This window comes from Coregonus clupeaformis, unplaced genomic scaffold (assembly GCF_020615455.1).
Source record: "Coregonus clupeaformis isolate EN_2021a unplaced genomic scaffold, ASM2061545v1 scaf0070, whole genome shotgun sequence".
In the NCBI taxonomy this organism is placed as follows: Eukaryota; Metazoa; Chordata; class Actinopteri; order Salmoniformes; family Salmonidae; genus Coregonus; species Coregonus clupeaformis.
Genome location: NW_025533525.1, coordinates 164,163 through 179,270, shown reverse-complemented (window position 1 = coordinate 179,270; position 15,108 = coordinate 164,163). Strand labels below are relative to the sequence as shown.

Below are 15,108 nucleotides of genomic sequence, written 5' to 3'. Positions count from 1 at the left end.
CTTACGTTTTTTAAGTAATGTTTTTTAAAAATCTGAGCGGTAGATTTCGGCTTGCATTTTGACTCAAAGTGATCTAGACTCAGAAAATGTTTTTTACCACTGTTCTAGAGTATTCCCTGTTAACACTATCAACATTTCCCTTTACTGTGGCAATTGTGATCGAATCCAACGCAATATTAACCACTTTCAATGCAACATACCGAAACAAAACGAACTATGCAAGAGATTTTGTTGTAGGCAGAACGCATCGGAGTAGGATTCTATTGCATTGACACTCACTACTCAGCTTGTACTCTACACAGACTGGTGTGGCATTAACAATCAGAGCTGCAGTAGGCCTATATGCAAATAGACCATTGCCATATATACGGATCTGTGCTATTTACTTTGAACTGGACTGTGTTTACAGAATGAGCGGTTGTGAGTAGATGCATTTGTTTTGAGATCAAAGCGAGAGCTGCATGTAACCACATGTGCCCATTTTGTTCACGTAAAGGCCCATGTAAAGGCCCAGTGCACTACTTTAGTGAAAAAATAATCACCCCCCCTCACCATATGTGACATCTTGCAAGATTTTAACCCACTTAATCCCAAAATCTCTCCCAAGTTTTCACCATCATAGTAAAGCCCTAGTTATTTTGTTGCTTTGATAATGTCAAAGCTTTTTATTTATTTCATGTGATTAGTGATTTAAGGTAAAAAACAACAACCCGTCCCTCATTTTAAGGTCAGCCCTGTTACGTGAAGTGAATTCTCGTTTTAATATGGTGAAACTATTCCTTTTAAACATTTGTTTCAAAAGAAAAATGTTACATCTAATAATCAAATCATATTGTAAAAGCAAGTGAGCTGGTTCTACTCTTTCTGGCCATTTTTGTAATGAATACTCGGACAGAGTGGTAAGATCCAATCGCAGAATAGCGATGCTTTATTAGAGTACAGACAAGGGTATAGCTTAATCGTGGTCGGGCGGGCTGTGGTCAAAACCGGGCAAGGCATAGACAGGCAGAGGTACCAAAGGAGCGGGCTTAGTCGTAGTCGAGGGCACAGGCACAGGATCAGAGCACGGTAATCACTGGGGTAGACAAGCAGAGGATTAAGCAATTCGGGGAGTCAAACAAGGCACAGATCGGATACACGGGTAATCAAAACAACAAACTCTCTCTCTCTCTCGGAACAAAACGCTTAGCAAGTCACAAAGGAACAATACCTCGCACCGACTGAACTTCTGAGCACACCTTATATCCTACCCTAATTATGGACAGGTGTGCTCAGAACTCAGGTGAACCAGATCGAGTCTGATGACTCCCCCTCTCTGTAGATCGGGGAAGTGTCAGACTCTGTCTAGACCCAGCCAACCCCCGATCCCTTACAGTATCCCCCTCCCCAGGGCCGGCTCCTGACGGCCTTCTACCTCTACCGGGTGGTCTTCCTCTGGGTCGGGGTCCGGGATGATCTGGGTGTTCAGCGTGGAAAGTGGCCTTGAGAGCGGGGTCTAGTATGTCCTTAGCAGGAACCCAGGACCGTTCCTCTGGTCCATATCCCTCCCAGTCCACGAGATATTCGATGCCCCTCGTCTCCGTCTTGACTCCAGTATCTCGTGGACTGTATAGGTGGTGTCCTGTTCATCCTCCAAAGGTGGTGTAGTAGGTTGTTGAGCGATTGGTGGATACATCGGACTATGATGAACAGGTTTCAGCAGGGAGACGTGGAACGTAGGGTTTATCCTGTAGTGTCGAGGGAGTAACAGACGGTAGGTGACAGGGTTAATACGTCTCTGAACTTTGAAAGGACCAATGTACCTGGGTTGGAGCTTCTTGCAGCTCCGTCGGAACCGCAGGTCTCGGGTAGACAGCCACACTCGTTGTCCGGTTTGATAAGTGGGAGTAGGTCTCCGGCGTCGGTCGGCATAGGTCTTTTGCTGCTGTGAGGCTTGACTGAGATGTTGATGGGCCGTCTCCCAGACCTGCGCACTCCGACGAAACCACTCGTTCCACCGCCGGTACCATCCCGGTGCGGTATCCCACGGGAACAGGGGTGGTTGATATCCTAGAACACACTGGAAAGGGCGTTAGACGTAGGGGAGGTGTGAATGAGTGAGTTCTGAGCATACTCTGCCCAAGGAAGGAATCGGCTCCACTCTTGCGGCTGCCGCGAACATTGTTGCCGTAGATACTTCCCAATTTCCTGGTTGAGCCGTTCGGTCTGCCCATTGGCCTGGGGATGATATCCGAGGTGAGGCTCACCGAGATACCCAAGCCGTTCGCAGAAGGCCTTCCAAACCCGGGATACGAACTGGGGTCCCCGGTCGGAAACAATATCCTCTGGAACACCAAACTGCCGGAACACCTGGTTAAACATAGTCTCCGCCATCTGAGTGGCGTTAGGTAAACGGGTCATGGGTACTAACCGACACATCTTTGAGAATCGATCGATGACCACGAGAATTACAGTATGGCCCTCTGATTCTGGTAGGTCGGGTAACAAAGTCCATCGCGATGTGCGACCAGGGTCGTTGAGGAGTTGGCAATGGCATCAGCTTGCCCTCCGGTAGTGCTCGAGGCGCCTTGGACTGAGCACAAACTGGGCAGGATAATACGTAGTCTCGGACGTCATCTGTGAGGGAATCCCACCAGTATTTTCGACTGATGAGTCGAGTAGTTCGAGTGATTCCGGGATGACCAGATCCCTAGCGACGTGTGGCACCATTCCATCAGTTGAGGTCGAAGCGAAGCTGGTACAAACACCTTCGACACCGGGGTTTCTGGAGGGGCTGGTTCCGCTTGTAGGCTCTCCTGAATCGTGTCATCGATAGCCCACCTCACAGGGCCAGCACGGCAACTCATGGGGAGGATAGGTTCTGGTTCAACCGGCCTGTCAGCGCTCGAACCGTCGGGAAAGCGCGTCCGCCTTACAATTCTTGGACCCGGGAATATAAGAGACAGTGAATTGGAAACGGTTGAAGAACAAAGACCACCTTGCCTGTCGGGAGTTCAGTCGTTTAGCACTGTGAAGATACTCCAGATTGCGGTGGTCCGTGAGCACTTGGAACGGATGAGCTGCTCCCTCCAGCCAATGTCTCCACTCCTCCAGTGCTAACTTCACCGCCAGCAATTCACGATTTCCCACGTCGTAGTTCTGCTCGGCCGGATTCAGCTTCTTAGAAAAAAAAGCACAGGGTCGTGATTTGGGCGGCTCACCTTGGCGCTGGGATAGCACGGCTCCAACTCCAACCTCCGAGGCGTCCACCTCCACGATGAACGGCAACGTAGGATCCGGCTGACACAAAATGGGAACGGTGGTAAATCGTTGTTTCAATGTCTCAAAAGCCTGCACTGCCCCCTCCGTCCATTTCAGACCACGCCCCTTGTGGCTGGTCATCGCCGACAGGGGAGCTGCGGTGGTGCTGAAATTACGCACGAACCGTCTATAGTAATTGGCAAACCCCAAGAATCTCTGAAGCTCTTTCACCGTCTGGGGTTGAGGCCAGTCTCGTACAGCTTGTACCTTGGATTCATCCAGTCTTACCCCGTCGGGAGTGAGTATGGCCCCAAGGAAGGAAATCGTCGTGACATGGAATTCACTCTTCTCTGCCTTCACGAACAGAGAGTGTTGGCGGAGTCGGTCCAGAACCTGTCGTACATGGGACACATGTTCACTCAGAGAGTTAGAGTAGATTAGGATGTCATCAATGTACACTATGACGAAACGATCAATCAAGTCCCTAAAAATGTCATTCATGAACGCCTGGAACACAGAGGGCGCGTTAGTAAGTCCATAGGGCATAACACAATATTCATAATGTCCTCGATGGGTGATGAAGGCGGTCTTCCATTCATCCCCCTCTCTAATGCACACCAGATTGTACGCACTCCTGAGGTCCAGTTTACTGTAGATGGAGGCTTTCCCCACCTGCTCGAGGGCCGCTGGAATCAAAGGAAGGGGGTAACGATTTTTTATGGTGATATCGTTCAAACCTCAATAGTCTATGCAAGGACGAAGTCCGCCATCCTTTTTCTTAACAAAGAAAAAACTGGATGCGGCGGGAGACGTAGATGGGCGAATGGCCCCTTGCTGAAGTGCCTCATCAATATACTGGCTCATAGATTCCCGTTCCGGCTGAGACAAAGGGTAGATTCGTCCGCGAGGAGGGGTAGCCCCGGATAGCAGATCAATAGCACAATACCAGGCCCGATGCGGTGGTAGCACGGAAGCCCTCTCCTTGGAGAACACCTGCGCGTAATCCTGGTACTCTGTAGGAACAACAGTAGACACCGCACCCTTCGCATCCTCCACAGTAGACGTTTTGCAAGGTAAAATGAGGCACTCAGCCCTACATACCTCACTCCAAGCCGTGATATCGCCAGATTTCCAGGAGATGACCGGATCATGGGTAACGAGCCAGGGGTGGCCAAGGACTAGCGGCTCCCGTGGGGCGGAGATGACGAACAGAATGATGTTCTCATGGTGCAGGGAGCCCACTTGTAACTTGATTTCCCCGGTACGGTGCGTAATGAACCCAGTGCCCATGGGCTCACCGTCTAGCGCGTTGACTCTCAGGGGAGGTTGAATTGGGATAAGTTGAACTCCCAACTCCTCAGCAAGACCCATATCCAGAAAGCTGGCAGCCGCTCCGGAATCAATAAGTCCCTCCAACCTGCGCACTTTCTCTCCGACAGATAAGGTGACAGGCACATACATTTGTTTAGATGTAATGTTCAACACTGGAGTCTCACTCACCGGTTTGGCAGTTCCGAGGCGATATCCTGGGGTACGGTTAGGTCGTATCGGACATTGACGAACGAAATGACCCGCCTGACCACAATACAGGCATAGTCCGTCTTGCCGACGTTGTTGTCTCACCGAACCTGGTAGAGGTGACCGTCCCAGTTGCATAGGTTCCTCCTCAGATTCTCTCCTCCGCTCTGTCGATTGCATAGGACCAGTGATCGAGGGCTCCCGGACTGTGGATGCCTTGTGTTGCACTATAAGATTATCAATAGCGATGGCTATTTTGATAAACTCATGTAGCACAGTGATATCTCCTCGACAAGCCAACTCAGTCTGTACGTCTTTGCGCAGCCCTCTTCGGAAAACTGTGAGCAAAGCAGTCTCGCTCCATCCGCTACCGGCTGCTATAGTACGGAACTCTAAAGCGTAGTCGGCTACTGTGCGACAGCCCTGCTGAAGTTCGCACAGTTGGTCTCCCACATTACGCCCAGATACTGGGTGATCGAACACCTCTTGAAACAGTCTCTTGAACTGAACTTCCGCATTCAGCTCGGGGACCTCAACTGCCCAAAGCGCAGTAGCCCAATCCAGTGCTCTTCCCGTTAGCAGAGAAATCATGAAATCCACCCTGCTACGGTCATCGGAAAACATAGTACGATTATATGACAGATACAGGGACATCTGGAGTAGAAACCCCCCCCTCTCTCTCTCTCTCTCTCTCTCTCTCTCTCTCTCTCTCTCTCTCTCTCTCTCTCTCTCTCTCTCTCTCTCTCTCTCTCTCTCTCTCTCGGAACAAAACGCTTAGCAAGTCACAAAGGAACAATACCTCGCACCGACTGAACTTCTGAGCACACCTTATATCCTACCCTAATTATGGACAGGTGTGCTCAGAACTCAGGTGAACCAGATCGAGTCTGATGACTCCCCCTCTCTGTAGATCGGGGAAGTGTCAGACTCTGTCTAGACCCAGCCAACCCCCGATCCCTTACAATTTTCTGGTGCTTTGTGTTGGGAAACTTAGTGGGTCGAGTATAACACGTCAACCCTGTTACCCATAGATAGATAGACAGTCTAGACATTTTTTAAAGTAGCTTTACAGTGAAAATCTCACTTTTAAAATGTTATATTCTGTTAACTCATACCCAAATAATGTTGTTGACTGATCCTATACTCGTATTTGTGGCCAAAGCATAAATTGGAGAAGAAAAACATATAAAAACCTCAAATTTGTATCTCAAACAGACTGTTTCAAAAATGCTTGCTATTTCCTCATAGGGGATGAGCTGGCCAATCAGTGGTCTACTCGTATTCTGTTATTGGGGTAAGCCCACACCATTCGAACACAGAAAATATGTTTTTTAACATACTTAATTAACACAATTTGGAAGGAAAACGATTTCACTCATATTGTAATTCATTATAGGTCAATAAATAAATAACTAAATGTAAAATGTAAAATGTAATATTTCATAGAAATCTGGAAACACTGATAGTTACTTTAACAATTTGATTTTTGTTGGTGAAGCTTGCATTCAATTGGCCCTCCCTGTTGCACACAACAATCTTCCATTCCACCTGTCACAAGGACATTTATGGCTGATTTAAGATGAAATCGTTAACCCTGTTACGGTCAACTCTTACTTTATTTGGCACTTAATAGGCACTTACTATATCATTTTTTATGAACCTCTTGAGATGGGAGAACATGTTTTTTATTAAGTTGAACATGTGCTCTTCATGACAGACTGTTAAAATTTTGTGAAATAAAAAGTTGTTTTTCACCAAGTTACACTACCCAAATGGGACTCATTTCGTGGAATGACCCTACTGCTGTCTTGGTTTGCAGTACACTGCAATTCCAATAACTTGTAACTCCTGTTTCAACCAGTAGATGGCAGTGTAATCCCACGCATATCTCACAGTGCTTTATTCACAGGCGTCACTTGATGGACAAACCGGGGAGCAGAGCATTCTCTATCTATCAAAGCCCCTCAGTTATGGAACAGCTTGCCCTGTCAGGTAAGAGGGGCAGACACCATTGAGGCTTTTACATCACCTTTAAGTTTTTAGCTTGGCCTTTAATCAGTGACTGTTTTAACGTCATCTGTGTTTTATGTTATTTTAATTCATCCTTTTTACTGCTTCCTGTTAGCTTTTTATTTCATTGTATTGTCATAATGTATTTTCTTAATTGTGTTGCGATTTTAAATGCATTTTAAATAAAGTTTGATTTGAAGTCTGAGCCATTATCACTTGGACTGTTTTCACCGCAGTATGCTTACCTGTATACCTATCCTTACCTGGATGGGTCTGGGATTTTCTCACTTGGCTCAACAGTAGCTAACCTTACCTGGCTGAGGATGCAGCCTAATCGGCCGTGGGTTTTCTCCACCCGGTTGAAGACTATCCTCACCTAGCTAAGTCTCACCTGTCCTCACCTGACTAAGGCTGTATCTACATTTACGTTTACATCATTTAGCAGACGCTCTTATCCAGAGCAACTATCCTTACCTGGCTGAGGATGCAGCCAGACTGTCAGTGTGTCTTCTCCGCCAGGTTGAAGATGTGCTGTTCTCATCTGTACTCACTGGTTCTCACCTAGCTAAATCTCACCTAGCTAAGTCTCACCTGGCTGTAGCATGTTGTCACCTGGCTGAAGCCTGTTCTCACCTGGCTGAGGATGCATCCTGAGCGGCCATGTGTTTTCTCCACCAGGTTGAAGATGGGGAAGTTCCAGCTGTTGAGTTGAGTCATCAGAGGATCCAGCTCTGACATCACCAGAGGCTCCGGGGCCAGGATGGGCTGTGTGTCCTAGATGTCAGGGGTCAGGATCAAGGGTCAGGTATCATTTAAAGTGGCTATGGGTAATAGTAAGTTACAAGTAGGGTAGTGCACTGTATAGGGAAATAGCGTGTTATTTGGTATTTGCTCTTCGAATCAAGTGCATCATTTCATAATGTGTTGATTGATTGATAATGCAAGCCATGAAATGTTTAGCATATTTGTAGACCCATTTTCATTCCACTCAATGCATTTCTATAGTGGAACCTACCTCTGGAGGTGGCAGTAGGGGGTGCAGGACGATGCCCTCAGGCTGGTACGACCTGCACCCGTCCTGGGTGTCAGAGGGATTCTTGACCCCCTCCCTGTCCTCCTCGTTCTGTGCAAAGTCACTGCTGTCACTGTGGTTGGTCTCGTAGGTGCTCTCATAGTCTGACGACGCCACTGCCGGGTCATCTTATTGGACAGGACAGATCAGGGGTCAGGGGTTAAGTCAGGTGGTTGACACGTTCACGACGCGGCAGATAGAAATGTAACACTAAGAGGCAAGACATATATGGAGAATAATAAACTGGGTGGTTCGAGCCCTGAATGCTGATTGGCTGTAAGCCGTTGTATATCAGACCGTATACCACAGGTATGACAAAACAGTTATTTTTACTGCTCTAATTACGTTGGTAACCAGTTTATAATAGCAATTAGGCACCTCAGAGGTTTGTGGTATATGGCCAATCTACCACGGCTAAGGGCTGTATCCAGGCCCTCCGCGTTGCGTCGTGCATATGAACAGCCCTTAGCCGTGGTATATTGGCCATCTACCACACCCCCTCGGGCCTTATTGCTTAAGTAGATAATAGTGTCCTTTTACTGCTTACCAGGGTGGGGTATTCTGTCCCCTTTGTCAATAGATCCCTCCCCATGGCTCAGCCTGCTGTACGGTCTACCACAGCTGAGAGATAAACAAAGGATATTCAAAACATGTAAACAACTATATGAAAAAAGGCTCTCCATTCATATCTCATGGGAGAGGAGAAAAGAGAACAAGAGGATAAGAGAAGAGTTAACCGCCTCAGTAGCATTAGAGGAAGCAAGGCCAGCTAAAAGGCTAAAGAGTCCAGGTCAGTGATCACTTCTCAGATCATCAGACCAGCTGTTCTAGCTGAACCAGGATCAACAACATTATTCCTCTCAACACAACCAGATCCAGGGGTGTATTTTTGTATTTGTATTTATTAAGGATTCCCATTAGCTTCCTGGGGTCCAGCAACATTAAGGCAGTTATATACAATTAAACATATTACATGACATTACATTTCATAACACTTTTCACAACACATTAAGTGTGCTCTCAGGCCACTACTCTACTACCACATATCTACAATACAAAATCCATGTGTACATGTGTGTAGAGTGTGTGTGTTATCATGTGTATGTGTATGCTTGTGTCTGTGCCTGTGTGTGTGTCTCTTCACAGTCCCTGCTGTTCCATGAGGTGTATTTTTATCTGTTTTTTAAAATCTGATTCTACTGCTTGCATCGGTTACCTGATGTGGAATAGAGTTCCATGTAGCCATGGCTCTATATAGTACTATACGCCTCCCATAGTCTGTTCTGGACTTGGGGATTGTGAAGAGACCTCTGGTGGCATGTCTTGTGGGGTATGCATGGGTGTCCGAGCTATGTGCTAGTAGTTTAAACAGACAGCTCGGTGCATTCAGCATGTCAATACTTCTTACAAAAACAAGTAGTGATGAAGTCAATCTCTCCTCTACTTTGAGCCATGAGAGACTGACATTAATATTATTAATGTTAGCGCTCCGTGTACATTTAAGGGCCAGCCGTGCTACCCTGTTCTGAGCCAATTCTATTTTTCCTAAGTCCTTCTTTGTGTCACCTGACCACATGACTGGACAGTAGTCCAGGTGCGACAAAACTAGGGCCTGTAGGACCTGCCTTGTTGATAATGTTCTTAAGAAGGCAGAGCAGCACTTTATTATGGACAGACTTCTCCCCATCTTAGCTACTGTTGCATCAACATGTTTTGACCATGACTGTTTACAATCCAGGGTTACTCCAAGCAGTTTAGTCACCTCAATTTACTCAATTTCCACATTATTCATTACAAGATTTAGTTGAGGTTTAGGGTTTAATGAATGATTTAACCCAAATACAATGCTTTTAGTTTTTGAAATATTAAGGACTAACTTATTTCTTAGCACCCATTCTGAAACTGACTGCAGCTCTTTGTTAAGTGTTGCAGTAATTTCACTCCCTGTAGTAGCTGACGTATATAGTGTTGAGTCATCTGAATACATAACATTAGTAAAGATTGAAAAACGGAAAAGGGCCTAGACAGCTGCGCTGGGGAATTACTGATTCTACCTGGATTATGTTGGAGAGGCTTTCATTAAAGAACACCCTCTGTCTTCTGTTAGATATCGATAATGTCAAAAGCCACACTGAGGTCTAATAAAACAGCTCCCACAATCTTTTATCATCAATTTCTCTCAGCCAATCATATCCACTAGTGCAAACCGTTACAAAATGTTTCCTTTATGTCCACAGTGCCCTTCATCATTGTCTTTTTGTATTTCTTCTGTGGTGGACTTTCCTTCCTGAGATCACTCATCTTGACTGAACATCTTGCTGCCGCTATAAAGACAACCTGTACTCCTTATCCATGTCCTCTTGTCTTAGAACATTGCAGCGTGAATCCAAACGCCTCAGAGGAAGTCTCTTTCTATCTATTTCTCTCTCTCTTTGACTGTCTCACTCCTCTCTCTCTCTCTCTCTCTCTCTCTGGCGTGAGTCCATGTGCCTCAGAGGAAGTCTCTTCATCTCTCTTTGTCTCCCTCCCCCTCTCTCCCTCTCTCCCTCTATCTGTCTCGCTCTCGCTCTCTGTCCTCTCTCAGTACAGGCTCATGATGTGACTGGTTACTCATCTCTCTCCCATTGTAAGACACACACATGCACATGCGAACAGACAGAACAGAAACACACACAGGACAGTGAACCAGCATGATGCCATTAAACAATGTCTCATCTCCAATTCAGCGAGGCTGAGCTTATAGCTACATGCATGACTTCCTCAGTCTCTGCTTCAGTGTCTTCTAGACAACGCTGCCAATTATCAGTGAAGTAACGGGCAAGAATGCAATGTTCAATATTTTATCTGTGTGTATGTTCTGTATGTGGTACCTCTTTGTGACAGCAAAAAGGACAGTATCTGTTTTGTGTATATATGTAAGAATGTGTGTGTGTCCACATGTGTGTGTGTTACCTTGTGCAGAGCGATGGTGGCCCCCAGTGCGGTGTGGTGGAGCTAGGTGCACTGATGCTGTGTGTTAAAGCTCTGTGTGGGGCCCGGGGGGCCACAGGCTTCTCTCCCTGGCTGTCCACAGGGTCCGGTAGGTCCACAGAGCAGGACTTGGTGGTGGGGCTGGAGACAGGGCTCCCCTGGACCGGAGGGGAGTGGAGGGGAGAGACCAGAGGTGATATGTTGGATGGGGGGTAACCTGGAGAGAGAACAGGGTTATTAGGAGGGAAGACTGATTCAACAAAATGTAACAAATCAGATCATGATTTAAACAAAGACTAAATAGAAATTGCACACACTGCCCACACACAATTACACACATGCACACACACATGCACACATGCACCGACATAGGCACACACACACAGTGAATGGACAGAGAATGGGTAACCCATCTCTTGCATCTCTTACATGGCCCCGTAAAATCTGAATCATTCTAAATTACCCGTTCTGTGCTGATGGGACACAAATGTCACTCTCTGTTTGTCACTCAGTGTCTGCTCACACACACACACACACACACACAAACACGCACACACACACCTGGTCTGGTCATTCGTCTGTTGTAGAGGTGGTTGGAGGTGGCTGAAGCAGCGTAGGAGGCAGACATGGAGCGACTCTTAGAGATGGTGAGCATTACAGAGCTGTTCCACGACTCACTGTTCACCATGCTGGAAAACACACAGGATATCAAAACCTCAGTAAGGAATGAATCCCAAAAGTGGTGTGCATTATCGTCTTTATGTCTCAAAGAATCCTATCATCTCAGGTTAGGTGGTTTATTCTGCATGTTCTTTACAAATAATCCTATCATCTCAGGTTAGGAGGTTTATTCTGCATGTTCCTTACAAAGAATCCTATCATCTCAGGTTAGGTGGTTTGTTCTGCATGTTCCTTACAAAGAATCCTATCATCTCAGGTTAGGAGGTTTATTCTGCATGTTCCTTACAAATAATCCTATCATCTCAGGTTAGGTGGTTTATTCTGCATGTTCCTTACAAAGAATCCTATCATCTCAGGTTAGGTGGTTTGTTCTGCATGTTCCTTACAAAGAATCCTATCATCTCAGGTTAGGTGGTTTATTCTGCATGTTCCTTACAAAGAATCCTATCATCTCAGGTTAGGTGGTTTATTCTGCATGTTCCTTACAAAGAATCCTATCATCTCAGGTTAGGTGGTTTGTTCTGCATGTTCCTTACAAAGAATCCTATCATCTCAGGTTAGGAGGTTTATTCTGCATGTTCCTTACAAAGAATCCTATCATCTCAGGTTAGGTGGTTTATTCTGCATGTTCCTTACAAATAATCCTATCATCTCAGGTTAGGTGGTTTATTCTGCATGTTCCTTACACATATCCAAATCTTTAGGATATACAAAGTGCTAGGAGTTAGGGGTTAGAGAGTAAAGGGTAGGAAGTAGAGGACTAGGGTCAGTTTAGGATTGGGCAACAGACTGCTGGACGCTAAAACTCTGTCTCTCTGTACAGATGTAGGCCAGATGCCTTGGAGGGGCACTCCACAGGACTGGAGCCACAAACAGACCAGTCTCCTTCAAAGACAGACATACACATATAACATCCTACATTCTCCAGTTCAAACTCCCTCATGACCTATCCATCATTCACGACTAAGAAAATATGTCAGTGTTGCACGTGCATTATAGGTCTAATATTTCACTACTGTGACGGGCAATAAAGGAGGAGGGTTTGCAGCTGGGGAGGGCCTTATGAGGACTGTTGGCCTCAGGATGACCCCTACGAGAAGCATCTCAAGCAGCAGGAAGCAAGTCTGATGTCTGGACGTAGCGAGAGAGAGAGAAAGACGAACAGAGAGAGAGGGAGTCTATCGAAGAGGAGAGGGGCTGCTACCTGCATAGTGGTTGTCTAGGAGTGAGAGAGGGAGAAGGAGAAAAAGAGGGAAAGAGAGAGAGAGATGGAGAGAAAAAGGTATTAGGGGATAGTGCATGCTACCTGCATGGTGGACTGTCGTGGAGGGGTTTGATGCTGGCAGAGCGGTCTCTGCGTACAGGTCCTGGTTCTATGGTGGGCAGACCTGTAGCTGAGGTGGTGGTGGTCCATGTAGAGGAGATCCTTCTCAGCAGGCCTGGAGGCAGGCTCCGTCTCAGACGCTACAAAACACACAGGCACACACATAAAGTTGTTGGTCAGGTCCAGCTCTCTGAATATCAAAACAAATCTAATTGTATTGGTCACATACACATATTTAGCAGATGTTATTGCGGGTGTAGCGAAATGCATGTACTTGTAAACATTTTATTCTGTACTGTGCACTAACAACAACCTGAACGGGAGACCAGAGGTCCACCGCTGCAGACAGACATTTATGAAAGGAGAAGAACATTTGAGGTGGGCAGATGATGGTTTTCCGGTTGGGAAGGGAACGTGACAGATGGAAGACCTGGAGGAATGTCCCCAGAATCATTTGGTTGGAAAAGTGTTACTCTGTTACCACAGTAAAATGTGGCAAAAGAAATCTGTGCCATGTCAAATATTCCAATGACTGCAGGATTAAATATTCTCAGTTCAAATAACATAACACATGCTTGAGAGTTTAGATTGAATGAAAATATGAATACAAAGGACTGTATAGTCTAGTAGTAGCTTAATCTTAATGAAACTCATTTTATCCATGATTTGGATAGATATGTTTTAAAATGGAGGATAAAATCACCATTATTCATTGACTAAAGAGAGAGAGAACGGAACCAGAGAAAAGCCTTGCTGACAGGAACATTAATATTTCACTCTTTCCTAGGCTTGTGTGTGTGTATGCATATATGTGTTTGTGTGCCTCCCAGGACATTAATTCATCTGAAACACACACACACACATACACACACTGTGTGCATACCGGGACAGTCTTGTCACCCAACTCTTTCTAAAGCCTCTCTCTCAGGACCATGGATTAGTATTTCCCTTGGTTATAACATGAGTACAGTTATCGTCGTCCTTATGACATTTATATGACCTGATGTTGAGATAGACACAGTGTGATAGGCTCACAGACTCAGAGGCTTGGAGCAGGATTCAAAGGGTTACAGAGGTCCAGATGTCTGATGCTATTGAGGTGAGCCATGTCTCTTCCAGTTACTCACAAAGACAGTCTGTGTCACAGCCAAGGGGGAGGGGTCAATTCTCGTCCTATCAGGGTCTGGCCCACTTCCTCATATCAGCCCTGGTTTGTGTCTAACGGGCTCTAAACATTACCTCATTGAATCTATTCTGAAATCTATCTGGGTCTAATAGCATGTCAATACTACTTTGCTATGCATAAAGTACTAGTGAATGAAACTACACTGAACAAAAATATAAACGCAACATGCAACAATTTCAACAATTTTACTGAGTTACAGTTCATATAAGGAAATCAGTCAATTGAAATCAATTAATTAGGCCATAATCTATGGATTTCACATGACTGGGCAGGGGCACGGACATGTGTGGGCCTGGGAGGGCATAGGCCCACCCACTTGGGAGTCAGGTCCAGCCAATCAGAACAACTTTTTCCCCACAAAACAGAATTATTACAGACAGAAATACTCCTGCGTTTCATCAGCTGTTCGGGAGGCTGGTCTCAGATGATCCCACAGGTGAAGCCGGATGTGGAGGTCCTGGGCTGGCATGGTTACACGTGGTCTGCGGTTGTGAGGCCGGTTGGACATAGCGCCAAATTATCTAAAACAATGTTGGAGGCAGCTAATGGTAGAGAAATTAACATTACATTCTCTGGAAACAGCTCTGGTGGACATTCCTGCAGTCAGTATGCCAATTGCACGCTCCCTCAAAACATGAGACATTTGTGGCATTGTGTTGTGTGACAAAACTGCACATTTTAGAGTGACCTTTTATTGTCCCCAGCACAAGGTTCACCTGTGTAATGATCATGCTGTTTAATCAGCTTCTTGATATGCCACACCTGTCAGGTGGATGGATTATCTTGGCAAAGGAGAAATGCTCACTAACAGGGATGTAAACAAATTTGTGCACAGAATTTGAGAGAAATAAGCTTCTTGTGTGTATGGAAAATATTTAATTTCAGCTCATGAAACATGGGACCAACACTTTACATGTTGCGTTTATATTTTTGTTCAGTATATTTAATACAATGAATCCATTTTCTGGTGAGAGTGCCTTGGTTTAAGGATAAGCCACTTTTTCCATATTACGCCATTGTGATATACACCTGGGATGCTGTACTTGAAGCGATTGTTTTTGTTTTTTTACTACAGTCTAATATAAAACATTGGTTTGGCTGCATTTG

The 15,108-nt window shown here is 45.8% G+C and overlaps 1 protein-coding gene across 1 annotated transcript in view; it reads right to left on the bottom strand.

Annotated features, from left to right (window-relative positions):
- LOC121546205 (cGMP-inhibited 3',5'-cyclic phosphodiesterase A-like) overlaps positions 1 to 15,108 on the bottom strand; it is a 108,193-nt gene that overhangs the window by 16,102 nt on the left and 76,983 nt on the right. The window contains exons 3-8 of the mRNA XM_041857298.2: positions 12,798 to 12,955; positions 11,372 to 11,499; positions 10,793 to 11,027; positions 8,388 to 8,461; positions 7,784 to 7,968; positions 7,402 to 7,542 (exon numbers count right to left, since the gene is read on the bottom strand). Of these exons, the coding sequence (XP_041713232.1) occupies positions 7,402 to 7,542; positions 7,784 to 7,968; positions 8,388 to 8,461; positions 10,793 to 11,027; positions 11,372 to 11,499; positions 12,798 to 12,955 (921 nt within the window). The remainder of the gene's footprint in view (positions 1 to 7,401; positions 7,543 to 7,783; positions 7,969 to 8,387; positions 8,462 to 10,792; positions 11,028 to 11,371; positions 11,500 to 12,797; positions 12,956 to 15,108) is intronic.